The following is a 19,283-nucleotide window of genomic DNA, read 5'->3' on the forward strand; positions in this document are numbered from 1 at the left end:
GTGGGGGCGCCGGGCTGCCTGGACCTTCTCTGTCCAAGGTCAACACGGTGTGGGCTGTGGGCAGGTTTTGAGGCCTCGTGACCAACACGCCCCCCTCGTCACATGTGCCTCTGTCCCTAGCAGTGCCCAGTGCGTCCTTGGGGCGGGTCATGACTGATCTGGGAGCTGAATGGTGGCAGCTGAGGCTGGACACCGACCTTGGGTGACTTTTGGGGCAGGTGGGGGCAGGTGGGGCTGCTGAGCTGGCATCTCCAAGGTCTCTGGCCAAGGCGGCCCCCTTGATGGTTGGTGCTTAGGATTTTCTTTTTGTAGGATTCTCGGTAGGGGGTGGTGGAGGAGCGGAGGCTTGTAAGGGCCTCCCCCGGCTTCCCCTCTGACGCACCTTGGCGTGCCAGGCCCACTCAGCCCTCCTGATCCAGAACCTCCAGGAGGCTGGGACTGGCAATTGATTTTTTAACGAGTTCCAGAAATGAATCTGACCAGCGGTCAGCGGTGAGAACGATCGGGAACCAGGACCTTACAACTACAAAGGAATTCAGAGAGCTGGTGCTAGAACGAGTAGCGATTTGACCCGTGTGATGCTACCCGGAGGGCAGCTCAGAGCGCGTCCCTGCACGAGCCTGCTTACAAAACACGGGCACATATATACACAGCAGAAGGATTGGAAGGACCTTGGCCAAGATATTGAAGTGGTTCTCTGGGTTGTGGGTTTATCGATGATTTTTTTTCTATTTCCTTTGCGTCTAGCAAATTTTCTACATTATACATAAATTGCTTTTAGAGCCAGGAAAAGAGCAATAGATGTTATCTTTGCAAGTTTATTGTCAAAAAAAAAAATCACTCAGTCAACCCAGGCTCCCACGCTGGCTAGAGAGATGGGTGCCCACTGGCTTTTCCAGCTCCAGGTTGGGCTGCTGGGTTGAGGGAAGGCCGCGTGGTCCAGAGGTGAGCGCGGCCGCCAGCTGTGTGTTTGGCCCCAGAGGAACGTGGCCAGAACCCCGGGGCGGAGGGGGGCTGGCCCTCCCTGTGCATCCCTGGCCGGGCCCCTCCAGCTCTGCTGAGCGCGGGGATTGCCGGTTGGTTGAGGAGCAGCGAGCGTAGCCGGAGCTGCCGGCGGACTTCAGAATGGCCCTCGGGGCAGAGGGTGCCAGGGCCGGAAGGGGCTCTTCAGCCCTGCCCTTCTTTCTGGTCTGTCACCAGGACACTGAGGCCAGAGGGGTCATCCGTCCAGCCCAGGCAGCCTCCCCAGCCCTGGGCTCAGCGGAGCTGCCCCGACCCTCCCACACTGAGCAGTTATATTGACTACTGAGCTAAAATTCTCTCTTTTTAGTTAAGAAAAGTATCATTCCTGCAGGCAGCTCCGTCTCCTGCCCCTGACGGGGGTGTTCGCGGGGGGGTAGGGGGGGCTGGGTCCCTGTTTGAGCGGTGGACCCTGGGCGGTTCCTGGGCAGGTGATGGCTCCTGCAGCAGGTGGAAGGGAGGGTCTGGCCGCCCCGAGGCCACAGAGGCAGGAATCGGGAGTGGCAATTGGCAGCCCGGGCCCTGCCTGGGTGGGTCAGGGCTGCTGGGGTTGGGTTGGCAGCCGTGGGAGGTGGGGGGTGGCAGTGGTGGTGGTCTGCCAGGAGCTCTGGCACAGGATTTAGAGCTCACTGTAGACTGCGCTTCCGTTTCTTCTGCAGGCCAGGAGCAGAATGGAGGGTTGTCTCTTTATGGGGTGTGGCCCTGGAGGGGTCATTTATTGGCCCACCTGCAGCCCAGCAGCCAGGGAGCTGAGGATCACACACTGCCTGCCCCCAAGGCCCTTCGTGCGGCAAAGGGAGGACGCCCCACAGGCCAGCTGCTGGGGCACGCTGCCCGCTCTGCTCAGAGTGGGGGGGGGGGTCTGTCCCGTCCCCTGGGTGGTGTCTTCCCTGAAGCCGTGCAGGGCAGATGAACGCTCGGAGCCTCTCTGACCCAACGTAAAATGGGAAAAGAGTACATTCACCGCTGCCTGGAAGCTGCGGCTGGGTGGGCACCAGAAAGTGAGACATGGACCCGACAAGTGTGTGCGACCAGCTCGGGGGACCTCGGGGCACAGGTGGGAGAGAGGGCTTAGCAGGCCGGGTGGCAGCGGGAGCTGTGAGTTTGCCTTAGCAAAGTCCCATGGGCTGAGGGGCATAAAGCCCGGGCCAGGAGGCCCCAAGACCCAAATCCAGGCATCAGCCGGGCTGGTTCCTTCTGGAGGCCCCAAGGGAGAATGTGTTCCAGGCCTGTGTTCTGGCTCCCGGGGCTGGCCGCGGTCCTTGGCATTCGTGGCTTGTGGACGTGTCACCTGCCTGCCTCGTCTTCACGTGGCCCCCTCCTCTACATGGCCTTGTCTTTCCTGTCTCTTAAGAGCACGCTCAGTATCCACTTGCGGACCCACCCTAAATCCATGATGATCACGTCTTGAGATTTTTAATCACATCTGCAAAGACCTTATTTCCAAATCAGGTCCCGTTCATGGGTTCTGGGGGCTAGGACGTGGACATGCCTTTTGGGGACCACTCTTCAACCTGCTGCAGTGACCCATCTGAGGGGCAGCAGAGTGTTTTAGGCTTGGGGTGAGTTGGGTGAGTGGGGAGCGGCAGGCCAGGCTCTGAGGGACGTTGGCCCGCCCGGGCCCAGCCTCCACGTCTGTGCGTTAGGAGTGTGGTGGGTCCTGTCTGCCGTCCTCCAAGCAGCTGCCCGTGGCCCACCTGCTGGACCTGTCCAAGGGTCTCCTCACGTTCTAGATGCATATGTAGAGTTGACCAAGAGCTTGCCGTCCCTGGTGAGAGCCCAGTGAGGCCCAGAGCAGGAGGGCCCCTGGAGGCCGCCTCACTTAGCACCCCCCGCCCCCCAGGCTCTTTGGAACAGCCAGGCGCCGCCCCCCCCGTGGAGGTGCTACTGCTCCCTGGGAGCCCCTTCCAGAATCTTCTCAGTGTCCAGCTGTGGTCTCTTCCACACAACAAACTCACCACCTCCTTTTAGTTTTCTGTGCCCCCTCCCCCGCCAGACCACTCCTGTCCTTGAGGATAGAGACCAAGTCCACTCCACCCTCTGGGTTGGCGGAACCTGAACCACAAGTCCACGTGGTGCAGGTGGGGCTTTGCGGCCACTGCGTCCCTTCGTCCCCCACCCCCACCATTCCTCGGGAGGCCTGGGGAGCAGCTGACTCTTGGGTGCTGCTCTGACCGGCGCCTGACCCCTGCTCCCTGGGGTCACCCTCCCCTGTAATTAGGCCGAAGCTCCTGTTGGCCTGGGCAGCGCCCGCTTGCTGCCCGCCCCGAGGCCACAACACAGGCAGCTCCATCTGTCGCCGTGGCGTCCCTCGGCAGGCCGCGTGATTAATGGAGGGCTCCACCTGGGCCGAGTGGCCCCTGGTAGTAGACTGGTTTTTTTCGCTTCATTTTTTTTTTTAAGTGTATTGACCATCTACCCCAGTAGTCAATGAGGTGAGGAAGGGGAGGGGGGGTTCCTCTGCCCCCGCAGATCGGGAACAGCCAGCGCCCGGGTGCGAGGTTGCTGGGCTGAGCACAGAGAATGGAGGAGTAGCCCCCCTAGGTAGCTGGCCCCCCACCCTGACCGCGGCCTGGCAGGTCGGCCTGCGCCGTGGAGCCCAGATGTCCTCGGTGCCACGGTCCTGCTCTGCCATGGTGGCCCGGTGGCCAGTGGGAGAGAAGCCACCGGGGGCATGGCCGGGCGGGTGCACCAGGGCTGGTTTGCAGAGGGATTTTCTTTCTTTTCTTTCTTCCTTCCTTCCTTTCTTTCTTTCTTTCTTTCTTTCTTTTTCTTTCTTTCTTTCTTTCCTTCTTTCTCTCTCTCTCCTTCCTTCTTTTCTTTTTCTTTCTCTCTCTCTTTTTCTGTCTGTCTCAAGATTTTATTTATTTGTCAGAGAGAGAGAGAGAGTGCCCAAGCAGGGAGAGCTGCAGGCAGAGGGAGGAGCAGGGAGCCCGATGCAGGACTGGATCCCAGGACCCTGGGATCATGACCCGAGCCGAAGGCAGAGGTTTCCCCGACTGAGCCCCCCAGGCATCCCATGCAGAGGGATTTTCATGGACTATCCTTGCTCCGCGGTCAGGGGTGGGGCCGGGGCGGCATCCCGAGGTTTGGGGGAAGGTGTGTTTGGGGGAGCGGTGGGCGGTTGGAGGATGTGGGTAGAAAGAAGGGAGAGGGCTGTGTCGGTGGTGGGGACCCTCTTGTGGGGGGAGGGGCCGTGCTCTGACCTGGAACCGGCAGCTCTGTTCTCCTTCTGGGGCAGGACCCCCTGGAGACCCCCACAGGGTGTCCGGGGTGCCTGGGAAGGAGGTTACAGGCTGAAGGGCTCTGGGCTTTGTGATCTCTGAGGCCGTTGAAGCTGTGGTCCGTGGTTTCGGGTTTTGAAGTCAGTCCCCTCCCAGGGCCTCCCTCCTGCCCTCCCTGGCTGCCATTTATCTGAGAACCTTCGACCCCAGGAGGCCAAGAGGTCATGTATCCCCTCCTCTCCCTCCAGGCTGGGCCCCTCCTCCGTCTAGGGAGAGCTCCGCGGGTAGCCTGGCGTCCCCACCCAGGGCAGGACATTCTTGCCCTATCTCATCCGCATCTCTGCTGGGAGCTCAGCCGGGTTCCCTCGCGCTGCTCTCTCCTTGGTTTGAGAGAGGGGAGGACAAGACCCTCCGTCTGCAAAGATTGTTCCGCATGTGCACACGTTCCCATAACTTTAGTCAAGGAAGAGATGTGGTCCAGGGTCTTAGGGGACTTTTAAACCTGCCCAGAATGACGCTGGTGTCACCGGACCCAAGGGGACCGGGCAGATGGCAGGAGCAAACACAAAGGGGCCTTCATCCGGGAGAAGAGGCCCCGTGCCTGTGTGTCGTCATTCTGCTCCGTGTAGAGAGATTTCTCGCAGCAGGAGTTGCTCGGCGGCTGTCCCTGGCTGCCTGCTGGGTCTCCCGGACTGGACAGCTGTCACCCCGAGACCCTCCTCTGGTTGGGGAGGGGTAAACACCAGTAATGAGCCCTCTGAAGGGAGGCCGACCAGAGAACTTTTTGCCCAAGGGGGACAGTGTTGGGAGCGAACAGGGTGCACTGTCTTGTGACACTGGGATTATAGGTGTGAGTTGGGACATCCTAGGTGGGCGGGATGAATGGGCTCTGGCCCGGTGGACATGGGGGAGGCTCTGAGGCCGGGGAGGAGAGCAAGTAGCAGGAGGGGGAAGGGGTGAGCCAGTGGCCTGATGCAGGCCAAGGGGGAGAGGCTCCTTCTTGCCAGGCCAGACTGATTCCGGGGTACCCATGTTCCCCTTCTCAGAGGGGTGAGTCATGGCGGGAAGTGGCTTCAGCATCCACAGAAGGCGGCCACGGTGGTTGCAAGACCTCCCTTCTCTCTTCCGTGTTCTGTTGGTGTGTTCATTTCCTGGAGCTGTAACAAAGTGCCACACTGGATGGCTTAAAACACTAGCCGTTTAGTCTGTCCCTCTTCTGGAACCCACAGTCCGAAGTCAAGGTGTGGGCAGGGGTTGGTTCCTGCTGGGTGCTCGGAGGGAGCGTCTGTCCCAGGCATCCGTCCCAGCTTCAGTGATAGTCCTTGGCTTGTAGACCCATCCCTCCAGTCCCTGCCCCCCGTCACGTGGCCTTCTTCTCGTTTTCTGTATCTTAGGAGGACATCTGCCATCGGATGTAGGGCCCACCCTTATCCAGGATGATCTCATCTCTAGATCCTCAATTACTTCTGCAAAGACCCTTTTCCCAAGCAAGGTCCCTTTCAAACGTTTTGGGAATTAGGACTTGGACCTATGTTGGGGGCTACCATTCGACCAGTCTTCTGTAGGTCACATAGAAGAATCTGGAAGCCATTGTAAAGGAATCAAGTAGGACCTCCCGTCCCATCCTGGGGGGACTGGACTGTGTAGCGAGGCTGGGGAGGGCTGGTTCCGTCTGTGTCCTTGCTTGCCTGCCAGGTTGTCAGAGAGCCTGTTCCAGGGAGTTTGGGGAATAAGAGAAGGTCTGGGGTCTGGGGGCTGCTTTTGACCCTAGCTGCCACTGGGCTCCCCCGCTCATAGCCGAGGGGGTCTCGTGTGTGTGTGTGTGTGTGTGTGTGTGCGCGCGCGCGCGCACACGCACGTGCATGTGTATGGGTTGGGGGTCGCTGGTGCTCCACTCCTGGCTTTTGTATTCTTTTTGTGCCTGGAAATGTCATGGCCTGGGAAGGGCCGGGTGCCATGGAGGCTGTGTGGAGGGCCCCCTGCCGTGAGCGGCAGCCCGCTCGGCCTTGGGAAGGGAGGGAGGGGGCTTGTTTGTTGCTCTTGGCCCCATCTGGGAAACCCAGCCTGCACTTTCTCACATTGCCATTCCAGAGCAGGGAGCCAGGCCTTGGTGGAGGCTGTGAGGAACAGGAAGGACCCCGGAATGCTTGTGTCCCCGAGGCCCAGGGTACTGGTGGGGGGAGGGTGGAGTGCCTCCTCACACGCAAAGCGAAAGACAGTCATCCAAATAAATCAAGGCGGGGCGGGGGCACCTCACATGCTTTGCCTGGGGCTGCCTGGCCTCCCCTGGGTGCAGAGACCTGCTGGGGAATCCAGAGTTCTCAGGGATGCTGTTGGCTGTCCCTGTCCCCTCGGGGCTCATGGGGGTCAGCCAGTCCCTCTGTCCAGGGGGCCCAGGCTGGACCCTTGGTAAGATCGTGCCTGGTGTTGAAATGCAGGCCTGCTGGTGGTCCCAGGGCCAGGGAGAGGGGCCACGTGCATGCTGCCCATGCTCCCCAGGCCGCCTTCAGCTGGTCACACGTGCACGCCAGCCCAGGGCAGCCCGTAGGCCTTAGCCACCCTGCTGGCCCCCAGACCCGAGCCAGAGTGGGAGCAGCGTGGGGCTGGCATGGGATGTGGCTCTCAGGCTGTGTCTGGCCCTGCAGCCCAGCCAGGCCTCGCCTTGGGGAGGCAGAGGGAGAGGGGCCGGGCGGAGGGTTTAGACCCATGGGTGCCCTGCTCTCCATCCGTCCGCTCTTCCTTTGTTTGGACTTGGCCTCTTGCTTGTTGTTAGACGTGGTTCTCTGTGTGAAATCTAAGGCCCAGCTGCCTGGTGGCGCCTGAGCTGTTTGTGGCCTTTGGCTCCCCAGGGCAGGCCCCACTCATCCAGGGTCTGTTTTTAAGCTTTTCCTTTTGGACTGTTTTGCTTCCTGAGGACACACCTCTCTCCCCTTCCCCCCTGCCCCCTTAGCCATCTCCCCTCCACCGAGCCCCTGGAGGCAGCTCCTGAGACAGGGATCCAAGGGGGGGTGATCCCAGGTACTCCCCCAGTGGAGGAGGCCGGGACGGGCATGGTCTGGAGGGTGCAGCACCGAGCATGTTAGGCAGGTGGGCAGCTGGGGCCCACTGGGAATGCCGGGGGACCCTGCACCGTGCACCCCAGAGTTGTCCCAAGGGGGGACAGCTGGGGTATTTACCCTCCATTTACAGCCTAAAGGCTGCTGCCTCCCAGGCTTGGGCACCAGCAGAGGCTGCCCGTGGGTGTCAGGGACATCGGTAAGGCCCGTGCAACCTTGGCCACGCCTGGGGTGACCACACACGCCTGCGTGCACACCCACCCACAGGTGCACACGTGAACAACAGTGATAATTGGGTCACAGGCACCATCGTGTCATCCTGTCAATGCCACAGTAGGACAGAGACTCAGTGATGACGACTGAGGTCGAGTCACTCCCGGTTCGAGCTTCTCCCCACGGCCCTGACTGAGGAGCGCAGTCCGGTGAGCGCCGTCCGCCCCACACGGTGCCGCGACTGTCAGCCCCTCCAGAGCACCCTGGCCCTCTGCCCTGCCCACCCCCACCCCCCCCACCTGGAGTTGCCCTTGCCGGGCCCCTCTTTCCGTAGGTAATTCATTCTTTAGTTGGAATGAGTCCTGCTTTTGTGGCCTGGGGTTCTTTTCCTTTGGAAGATTTGTCGCTTCCATGACTTACCCCTGTTCTGTCTGCCCCGTTTCCCTGCTGTACTCGGTGAAGCTTCTCGTGGCCCCAGCCCCCAGCTCCTGTCCGCCACTACGAGACCACGCTCTGTCCCCACCAAGGCCCCGCTGGAGTTCTTGACCCAGAGCCAGGGGCCTGTGTCAGGGCCCAGCCCCCACGGGAGGAGAACCAGGGCCTCATGGCTAGCCCTGTGCATCCTGACGGCCGAGCAGTCACCTCCGGGGTGGCGTTTCCCTGTGGCCTTGCCCTTCGGGCTCAGGGTGGGGAGGAGGGCAATACTCCCTGCCTGGTGCCCTGGGCCGCGACCCTGGCTCCTGGGTGGCCACCCTTTCACGGACAGAACCTGCTCTGCCACTACCTGGAAGAGGCTCTGCTTGGCCGGGGCAGGTGTTCTTGGGGCCTGAGGCCAGAATAGGACCCCACGATCGGCAGTGTCCCCGGCGCTCCGTCCCCCAGGAGTTGTGCTTGGGTTTGTTTTGACCTTGGTCTCTAACATTCCTTGCATGACATTCGGCCCCCCATTGGAGCAGGGCTCTGTGGCTAGCCCCGGTGCCCCCTCCCCAGACCGGCCGCTCTGTGCGCCCGGAAGCCGGAGAGCTTCGCTGCAGCCTGTGGTCTGAGCAGGGGCCTTCACAATGGCCCCTTGTGCGCCACGCATTCCTCCTTAAACAGGCCCAGATCCTGCTGCTCCTGCTTTGACCCCCACGGCACGGACGGACGTGCATCTGGAGAGGGCCCAGAGGTGGTTAGTGGGCTGCGGAGGGCCAGGCTTTGGGGCAGGAGGAGTGGGGCTGGGCCAGCGTGTGATTATCCACAGCCTCCCCTGTTCGCAGCAAGGGCTGTTTTTTAAAAAAGAGCGTTGATGGTTTTATTCCCTGAAAGTGGAAAGCGGCCCACACTTGGTGCGGACGTGCTGGGAAGAGGCGGGAGAGCCTGATGGAGCAAACCACCCACCTGAACTCCATCCAGAGACCGCGTCCTCCGCGAGCGTGCGCACGCACCGCACATGTGCGTGTGAGACGCAGTCGGATCTTTGCACGCATCTTGTATCGTGCTATTTTTACTCAATATTCTCAACATTTCTCATCTTCAAAACCGTGATTTTGATGACGGTGCAGGACTTCGGCATATGGGTTTAGAAAATCTATGTAAACCCGGATTGTTTCCAGCGTTTGCTATTTTAACGCTGATGCAAACGTCCCCATACATAAATCCTCTGCTTCGGATTATTGCCTGGGGGTAAATTCCCAGCAGCAGGCCAAGGTGCACGGACCACCATCTCTAGACTCCCGGTGCCCGTTAGGGAGGGCTTTTGGGAGCAGGTGAGGTTTGAGGCTTTGGGGGGACTTGAATACAGAGGAGGGGGAATGGGGGCAGTCTTGTTTTGGGAACCATGTAAGCAGAGCCGGGGCACCTCCTGCCCCATGGGGATGGATGGCAGGATCTCTTCTTCCCCGATGATGGCCCCGTACCTGTCTGAGGCTCCGAGGCAGTCTGGTTTGTCCTGTCCAGCTGCGGATGTCTTTCGTGCCCTCTGACTCAATGACATCTTGCAGACAGAAGAGGCAGCTCCGTGCTGCTCCCCACGGCTCCCCACGGGTCCAGTGAGAGGCCGCTTTTCTGCCCAGGCATCAGATCGGACATATGGTCACATAGGGTCTCAAATCTGCAAAATGACCAGCTCATGAGCACTCTTGTTGGCTTCCGTGGCCACTTGTGGACACCCTTTGGCAGGTTCTGCCCTTGCAGGGAAGGGGAGGGGTGCCTGCCACCGGGGGAGGTCACACCCACCTTCCCCCCGGAGCTGGTGGAGGGGGCTTCCAAGGACGGGGGCTGTGTGTGTGTGCCTGGGACCCAGGGTGTGTTTTTAGGATTCTGAGGGGGGAAGCTTCAGGACAGTCTGCTAATTTTTCCCAGCTGGGTGCTGCTCGTGTCACGACATCCTCCGTGGGGAGGCAGCTTTGTATAGGGCGTCCCTTGCGAAGCCTGCCTTAAAAAATGATCTTGTTTCATCACCAAATTTCCTGGTGTAAATCTAGAGCAGGGTCACTCCCGACGACTGCTCCTACCATCTGGGGTTTTGTGGATTCCAGGAGAGGAAAAGGAGGTGGCTTTTTCTCCTGGGTCCCTGGAGAGGGGCTGGGGAGCAGGGCAGCGTGGCGGCACCGGCCGGAGAGCCCAGACAGGCCTGCAGCGCAGAGGTCTCACCCCTCCAGCGGTCGCTGTGGTCACTTCTTGGGGCTGCCGTAAGAAGTTACCACAGACTGTGGGGCTCAAACCACGGAAGTTTATTCTCACAGTTCTGGAGGCCTGAAGTCCAAAGTCAAGGTGTAGTAGGGTCATACTCTTTCCAAAAGCATGAGGAAAGAATCCTTCCTGCTTCTCCCAGCTTCTTGGTGGCCCCAGGCGTCCCTTGGCTTGGGGCTGCATCACTGCGGTCTCTGCTGGTCTCACAGGGCCTGAGTTTGTGCCTCAAATCCCCCTCTTCTCTCCTGTATAAGAACACTTATAGGATTTAGAGCCCCTCCTAAATTCAGGATGGTGTCATCTTGAATCCTTACCTTATCGTCCCAAGTAAGGTCACCTTCACAGGTTCTGGGGGTCGGGACTGGGACATATCTTTTGGGGGACACGATTCAACTCATTACAGAACCGTAGAGGAAGGTGGAGCTTCTCAAGCTGAAAAGGCGGTGAAGACCCGGTGCCTCTCTGCTCCCGAGGCCCCTTGTCTAGGGGCTTCCCCCGGGGCTCTGTGCCCAAGGTACAAACCTGTGACCTGCTCCCACCTTCAGCTCGTGTAGAAGCAGCACCTGAGGCCCATGAAGGGACAAAGAGGTGGCTCGTGGAGTTACAAATGAGAGGATGTTTCCAGGGACCCCAAACCCACTCCCCCACCCCAAAGCTAATCACCATAGTCATGACATGGCCTGGATGCCATGGGAGGGAGACGTATGAATGTGTTGGGCTAGGGCAGGAGGCGACAGCGAGCCTGGCCTTGGAGGGGACTTGGAATCAAGTTTTTGGGGGGATGGTGTAAATTCTCCAGAACAACCCTAACAACGCAGCCGGCTTGCTGACAGTCACCACCCTGAGGGTGGGAACTGCTCCTGTTCTCTTGGAGCCTAGGAGTAACCCGGGATGGGGCGGTGCCTGAAGCCCGAGGGTGAACACCTTGGTCGATGGTGTAGTGGGACGAGGAGCTCCCAGGTCATGTAGGGCCAGGGATGGCGTGTGCTTCGACGGGGCTCAAAGCAGCGAGAGGAGAGGGCGGCGGGTGGGGACGGGCGCGTGCGTCTGTGGAGATTGCTGAGGGAGGAGGGTTGCCAACCCGGCTCAACAGTGATCTGTGTGCGGGTTGGGTTCGAATTCATAGCCACCCTGTGACCGTCGGTGCCTGAGTCAGGGACCAGGCTTTGCTTTGGTGTACGGTTCTAACTCGTGGGCCGGTGGTTAAGGCCTCCAAATGGGCTTCCCAGGGAGGGGGTTCTCCAAATGGGGTCACGGGCCTCGCCGGTACTCCCGGAGCGGAGGTTGTCTCATTCTGGGGTGAACGTGGGCAAAGGCCTACCCCCCTGATTTCTGTTCTCCAACTCGGCCCCATGGATTAACCCCAGGGACACCTGGAAATGCCTGTGCCGAGGTGGGTGGGGTGTGGACCCCACCTCTGGGGAGCTCACAGACAGGAACCACCATTCCGGGGGCAGTTTGGACAGTGCTCGCGAGGCCGGGGGTAGACCAGATGCCTCGAGGTCCCGGGGAACCCTGTGAGGTCACGGTTCCAGGTGTTCGGCTCAGGACTTTCTGGCCAGTTTAATGCACCCTGGCCCTGTCCTTTGTCACCTCAGCCTTCTTTGGAATGAGCGGTTTGCACTCTGTGGTTCTCTTAGGGGCTAGGCCCCAGGGGAGAAGTGCTGGCATCCCTGCTTGGACACATCCCTGCCACTCGGCACCGGACCCCACCCACCGCCCTTGGCCACGTTATCCACCAGAGGTCACACGCTGGGCCCCCAGGCCAATTGCAGCCTGTGGATGGGATTCTGTTTGACTGCTCCGTGTTTTAAGAGGGGTTATTTTCCTCTGCGCCAGCATATACAGATCAGGAGATAGCACATAAAAAAGTGCAGATTTCCAGATTCTTCTGCCAAGTCTGAAGCTCTGGCCGCACTGGGCATACGGGCCTGCCAGGCAGCAGCAGAGCTGGGCAGCTGGTGGATCCCCGAGACAGGGTGCTCAGTGACATGCTAGGTCCCCCTGACCAGGGACATTTCTGTCCCTGCAGGGCCTCTGGGATGGCTGAGCTTTGCAACTCAGGATTTTGTGCCCTTTGTGCCCTGAGGAGACGTGCCCAGGGCTCAGAGGGGTGCTGCTGCCGTGCCACGTCTGGGGAGCCGGTAGATCAGGCAGCCAGACGTCAGGGGTGAGGGCCTCCTTTGCTTCCTCACTCTCCCAGTGCTTACGAGCACATGCTTCTCTGGCCACCCACCCACTCAGCCGCCCCCCAGGCCCTGATCTCTGGAGGAAGCACCGTCCACTGGGAAGAGACAAGACTGTGCTGGAATTTGGGGGAGGGAAAACTCAGGGTTGGGGGGTGGTGCTGAGTGAGAATGGCCCCAGATTGCTATTGTTGGGGCCGGGGCCAGCTGGGGGCCTGGGGGGGGGAACTGGCAGGGTCCTAGGAAATCCTGGGCTCGGGGAGGGGGGCTGGGTTGGCGAGGTGAGGCGAGGGGTGGGAGAGGCACTCTGGGCCGCCGAGGGCCTGCTGGGGGCCTGGCCAGGAAGGAGCTGGTGAATGTTCCTGCCACGTGGGCCCTTTCTGCTCTGGTCTTTATGGCGGGAGCAGCTGGTTCTTGTTGGGAGCGTGGCCGCAGGGACTGTGGGGATGGCCGGCAGCTTCCCAGGCACTGTCCCCTGGCCTCGGAGGGAGCAGGTCCTTGCGGAGGTAGCGGGCGGCCGGGCGGAAGCGCTGGGCTGCGGGGTGGGAATCAGGTGGCCAGCGTCCCACAGGGGTCCAGGTCCGGCTAGGGCAGGTAGCAAAGCACGGAGGCAGATGCAGCTGAGGGTGCGGACCGAGAGAGTTGCTGCGCCAGGGCTCTGTTCTGCTGCCTGAAACAGGACAGCCAAGCGGTCAGAATCTTGGGCCTTGCCACTGGACAGGTGCATCTTCTGGCCCTGCCACTCTGTCTCCACGCTGTTGGGCACGTTGCTTAAGCACCAGGGCCTCAGTTTCCCCGTCCGTACCAGGGGTTAACCGGTATTTGCAGCATTGGGTCGCGTGAGGAGTGAACATACGCGGTAGGCCCAGCGGCCGTGTTGGTGGTTGATGTCGGTTGTCACGACGACATCATTGCCGTCCTGATTCTGACAGACTGTGGTTGAGGCTGGTGTGACTGGGGACGCCTCCCGCCCCACCCTGCCCAGTTGCTGCTGCCCGCGGTGTGTGGTGTCTGCGCTGGGCGGAGGTGAGGAGGGTTAAAGGAAGGCTGCCAAGGAAGAAATCAAAGCTCCGCTTGAGCCACAACATCTTTATAGAAAACGTGGCTGCCACATCCACGCCGTGGCCATGGGGGACAGAGAGCTGGTGTCCTCCGAGCTCCAGCCTTCTCGCTCTCTCTCCCAGTGTGTGTGCGATCGCTGGTGCTGGAGTCCCCTAGGAGAGTGGGGCTGTCCCCTTTCTTCCCAAGAGGTGGAGGGTGCAGGAGTCCCCCGGGCCCCTCAAGGCAGCACCCATGCCGGCTCCCTCAGCAGCGCGTTCCTGAACCGTCCGCTCCTCACATCCCACCCCCCCCCCCCTGTTTTCCAGCCTTGAAAAGATCTTTTGAGGTCGAAGAGGCCGAGACGCCCAACTCCACCCCGCACCGGAGGGTCCAGACCCCTGTGCTCCGGGCCACTGTGGCCAGCTCCACCCAGAAGTTCCAGGACCTGGGCGTGAAGAACTCCGAGCCCGCAGCCCGCCATGTAGACTCCCTCAGCCAGCGATCCCCCAAGGCTGCCCTGCGGAGGGTCGAGCTCTCGGGGCCCAAGGCTGAGCCTGTGTCCCGGCGCACGGAGATCTCCATCGACATCTCGTCCAAGCAGGTGGAGAACGCCAGCACCGCTGGGCCGTCTCGCTTCGGGCTCAAGCGAGCCGAGGCGCTGGGCCACAAGACGCCAGAGCCCACCCCTCGGAGGACGGAGATCACCATAGTCAAGCCCCAGGAGTCGACCCACCGGAGGATGGAGACCCCTGCCTCCAAGATCCCCGAGGGGCCCACAGCTCCCACTGCAGACGCAGCCCCCAAGAGGGTCGAGATCCAGGTGCCCAAGCCAGCCGAGGTGCCCGCCTCCCCCATCCCACCCCAGACCCTGGAGAATTCAGAACACACCTTGATGTCTCAGCTGCAGAACAGGCTGGAGCCCAAGCCCCAGCACCCCGTGGTCGAGGCCCCACCCAAGAGCCAAGAGGGTGAGTAGCAAAAGCGAGTCCTCCGTGCTGTGGTGCTCGGGGATGGGGAGCTGGCTTTGCCCTGGAGTCTGGATATGGGGGGGAGGGGGTGGGTAGCAGGTGGGTGGCGACGCGATTCCGGAGAGGCCAAGAATACACCAAGGCAGGGGTCCCAAGGCTGGTGAGGGGGACTGGCAGCCCTTTCTTTCCATTGGGGATGGACTAGGAGGCAGCAGCAAGCTTGGCTTGCATTGGGCTTTGGACAGAGTCTTTGGGTTTCGAGGGGCCCCCTTTACTGGTCAGAATGCACTGTGGTGTAGAGCTTCTGCTATCAGAGCCCCGAACGGCAGGGGTCTGGAAGTCTGGGGAATGAGGAGGCAACAGGCTCATGTTGGGACGTGGTTTGGGATCCAAGGACCGGCTCCCATGTGCTGCTGGTTGCCGGGCCACGGGGAGGCAGGTTCCTGCTCAGGAGGGATTGTGGGCTGCCCTGTAAGTACCTGCCGGAGGCAGAGGCCTCGGGTGGGAGGAGGGGGTTCGTGCCCTCCTGAGGTTTTGTCCTGGAGGATCTTCCTTCAACTCTTCCTCAGGGAGGGAGGGTCGTGGCTGGAGGCAAGGGAAACAAGAATGCCTAATCTCTGTGTGCCCCAATTCTCGGGGCAACTAGGAAAGGGTCCTTGGGCCGGGGAACCCCATGATACCTGCACACAGCTCCGTTTGGGATGCTCTTCCGGTGAGGGAGGGAAGCCAGGGGCTTGGGTGCTGTGCTCCGAGGGCCCAAACTCGGAGTTGTGCTCCTGTGGGGAGCTAACCGGGGCCCGCTTGGGAACATCTGGCCATGGGACACGGTGATCAGGGACCGGTGGGGCTGTAAACCTTTTCCAAGTGCAGGATTTGGACGCAGTAAATGCTCAGTAAGTATTCTTTGGGTTGGATAAACAAAACATTCTAGGTTTTTGATTTACCTTTTAAATTATTACTATTATTAATTTTGGTAAAATACGCATACCATGAATTGACCACTTGAACCGTCGTGAAGTATGAGGCTCAGTGGCATTGAGCACACTCACGCTGTCGTGCAGCCAACTCCACCCTCTGTCTCCAGAACCTTCCCAAACCGAAACTGTGTCCCCACCGAGCACTAACTCCCTGTCCCCCTCTGCCAGCCCCTGGCGTCCCCGCCCCCCGTCTACCCTCTGTCCCCGTGAACCTCCCAGACGTGGGATCCGACAGTGTTCATCCTTCCGTGTCTGGCCGACTTCACCGAGCGCCGTGTCCTCACGGTCCATCTGTGGTGTAGCCTGTGTCGGCATTTCCTTACTTTTTACAGCTGAGTAATATTCTGTTGTGCAGACAGACCCCATTTTGCTTGCCCCCCGCCCCACGACTTCCTCCTTCAGCACAGACTCGGCTCATGCTCACTTACGCCAGAGTCCGCGGACGGACCCCAGGCTACGGCTCCTTGGCCACTGTGAGCATGGGTGCATGGATAGCCCGTCCGTACCCTGCTTTCAGTTTTTCTTGGTTTTCCTTTTTGAACACAAGTTTTCCCATGGTCCGTGGGCTTAGGGACTAGGGCGGCTTTCGACGTCAGACGGGGTGGGGTGTTGGATGGGGGCCAGCGCTCCTCACGCTTCGGTGGGAGCAGCTCCCTTCGTTTGACCGAGCAGCTGGGGATGGGGGTGGGGGCCAAGACTCTGCATTGGCTGCAGTGCTGGGCCTCAGCCCACCCTCCCATCTCCCCAAACTTGACCCTGCAGAGCCACGCCCACCCACTCAGATACTGTGGTGTTGGCACAAAGGCATGCCCAGTGTGTGGGGAGTGGTCTTCTGTTGGTCCAGGGCCTTTGCCACCAGATACGACCCCCTCCCTCTCCTCTGGTCATATCCCGGTTGGGGACATGGTCATCACCAGGCCCGTCCACGTCCAGATCTTGATGGCAGCTCGTGGTGGTTGAGTGAGGAGGCGGTCCTGGCTCTGGGGGATGGGCGGGGGGGTCCGCCCAGGGTGGTACTGCCCTGGGTCATCAGGGCGGGCAGGGCACAGCCTCAGGGCTCCACTTAGCCCAGAGGCTGTGCTGGGCGCCAGGGCTGCTGGGGCCAGTCAGGCTGGCTCTGCCTCAGGAGAACAGCCACTAAAGAGCAGCCAGGAGCCATCGAGGGGGCTGTGGGGGTCTTCCCGGAGCCCAAGCTGCTTGAGCCAGCCTTGGAGAAAGTAGGATTTACCCAGGCGAAGAAGGGGAGCTGAGGCAGCATTCCCAAGGTGCCCCGGAGCCTGGAGCTCAGAGGGAACCGCAGACTTTCTCCGTGGAAGGGAGTTTAAATGTCCAAGCCCAGTGCCAGAGCCCTGCGATCAGCAGCCCAGACCCCGGTGCCCCTCAGAGAGCAGCCAGTGGGTCCAGCAGGTGGGGGTCCAGCTCATGGGCCAGGCTGTCGTCCTGCCTCGGAGTGTCAGCTGGGGAGGGGGGTGTGTGTGCCGGGACCTCCCGTGTCTCATCAGCTGGGTGGGGAAGGGGCTCTCTGAGACCGGTGCTCACAGGTTGAGAACCTTCAGGCTGGACAGATGTAGTTAGATAGGCGGCTGCAAAGGGAGGAATGCTGGGGGAGGGGGAGGGCTGGAGGAAGTGGGGGCTTGGATGGCTCCGTTGGGGAGGATTCTGTTCCCTTTGGGCAGCACTGCGGGTGACTCCGGTCCTGGGGCCTGGGAGTAATGCAGGGTGTGAGAGGTTGGGTGAGGAGGAGGAAGCAGGGCCCACTGTGGGCTGGAGAACTTGGCCCTGACCGTCTCGGCCTTGGATGTCCATTCTTGGAGTCCTGGGCAAGCTCGGTGGCAGGCAGGGCCTTTCCAGTGGATGTGTGGTCCTGGAATCCGTTGCAATGGCTTCTGGGGGTCCCCTGCTCCGAGGCTCTGTCTGCTCCCCTGCCCCTCCCTCTCCTCTGGTCATATCCCGTCCAGTCCATCCAGACACAGATCCGATTGCCCGTCAACCTGGCTTCCCATCCATCTTTCCCACCTGACTGGCACTCCCATCCCCTTCCGCCCCCTCCCAGAAGCCCCCCACCCTGCAGGCCTTGCTCCGACTGCCCCCTGTGGGCACGCCGTCCCTGGCACCCGAGGCCAGCTGGCACCACAGGGGTGAAGGATCAGGGAGGGAGGGAGCTCCGTGCCCTCTGCCTTCTGGACTGTGGCTTCAGGTGCAGGACAGGGTCTCCAGGGACCATGGCCGAGTTGCTCCCAGATGGAGCTTCCTACAGCACAGCACTGACGAAATCCCCACCAGCCCCGGGCCTTCCCTGGCCCGCTGTCCATGGGGCCCTCCACAGTCGGTTCCCTCTCTTGTCCAGCTCAAACCTCCCTGCTCCCCAGGCTCCTCCTGCTCTGGTCCTGTCACGGCCTTCACAGGTCACCTTTCCTCACCTCCTGCCCTGACCTCCTGACCCCTAGCCCCTGACCTTCTTCCTTTTCACATTGCTGCTTTTTCAACTTCTGTGCATCCTTCACAGCCCAGCTCAAATGGCACCTCTTCCATGAAGCCCTCCTACTAGAGTCAGAGGTAGTCTCACTTCCTTTGACTCCTGTGCCTTTTTGCATTTTTTCTGGTCTATGATATCTTGTGTGTGGCTTACAATGTTAATTATTTGTGTTGCATGAAACTTTTTTCCTCTGCTAGACTTCTAATGTAAAAATAGCTTCTCAGCGTACCTTTTCTTTTCAGATTTAGAAAATCTAGAAGTTAGAATCTAAGGTTCACCTGTAATCCAGCAATATCCACTCTGAGCATTTGCTCTGTATTTTTCAGAATTCCCTCCATGCCCTACTAGGTTCTGGGTTATTTGAGGGTAAGGCTGTTGTCTGTTTCCTTCAAGGTTTTTTTGTTTTTGTTTGTTTGTTTTACTGGCTGAGTGACATAGATGTAGTAGGTGCTCAATAAAACAATGTTGGAGGGGTGAGATGGCTTTTTGTGGCCCTTTCAGACATCAGGACCCCAGGGACCCCATGGGACCTTGCAGGGACCAAGCAGATCCTTTCCTGGTCAACCAATAACCCGCAGGTCTGACCTGCTCCATTCTGGCGCATTGGGGTCTGTGTTTCTGAGGCTGCTGGTCCCAGGCCCTGACCCCTGACCCTCCTTGTCACCCTTCGGTCATCCCTGCTTCTCTCAGGCTCTGGGTGAGTACGGCCTTGTCCCCTCGCCTAGGTCCCTGCTTTTCCCCTGCCCCTGCATGAGTGGCTCTGGGTGGGGCTGGGCCACAGGACCCAGAACCGTGTCTGTGCAGTGAGCTACTGGCTCGGCTCCCCCTCGGGAACCACCCACCTCTGGTCCATGGCTGACACCAGCCAAGTTTCCCCCGAGACTGCCTTATAAGGCGGGCACAGGCTGCTCAGTCTCCGGGCTGCTGCTTTGCTGTCGCCGGATGCTAACTGGGAGCCTTGGGGGAGGCTGGGGCTGACTGGGCTGGGTGGGGATCGAAGGGCCCTGGACCGGCTCCCGCTGTGTTCTTGCCCGGGGCCTGGTTCTGCCCCATGGGCCAGCTGGTTGTGAGCCATCCCTTTGCCCGCCCCCCAGCCTCAGTTTCTTGATCTGTCCCATAAGGGACTGGTTGGGGCTCCTGTCCTGAGGCATTAGGGCCAGAACCCTGTTCCACAGTGGTGACAGGTGTGGCTGCTGATGGTGGGTGTGGAATTGGGGTGGGGCAGACTCACCAAGTGTCTCGGTAGGGTTTCCCTCTGACTAAAAACATCTGGAAATGTTCTTGGCTCTGGGTGGAGCATTGAGGCAGGTGGCCATCAGGTCCCCAGGCTTCTGGCGGTGGGCATGGCGTTGTGCACACCGGGGGTGCCTGCCTGCCTTCTGGGTGGACCTGGGTTCCTGCTGCACCAAGCCTGCGTTAGGGGCTGGGACAGAACAGAGACGGTGTCAG

General features: G+C 60.4%; 1 protein-coding gene across 2 annotated transcripts in view; it reads left to right on the plus strand.

The window, feature by feature from the left end:
* SEPTIN9 (septin 9) overlaps positions 1–19,283 on the plus strand; it is a 129,365-nt gene that overhangs the window by 43,998 nt on the left and 66,084 nt on the right. For both annotated transcript variants that reach the window (XM_032429450.1, XM_032429449.1), the window contains exon 2: positions 13,740–14,381. In XM_032429450.1, the coding sequence (XP_032285341.1) occupies positions 13,740–14,381 (642 nt within the window). The remainder of the gene's footprint in view (positions 1–13,739; positions 14,382–19,283) is intronic.

The sequence above is a fragment of the Phoca vitulina genome, unplaced genomic scaffold, assembly GCF_004348235.1.
Source record: "Phoca vitulina isolate PV1807 unplaced genomic scaffold, GSC_HSeal_1.0 scaffold41, whole genome shotgun sequence".
Lineage (NCBI taxonomy): Eukaryota > Metazoa > Chordata > Mammalia > Carnivora > Phocidae > Phoca > Phoca vitulina.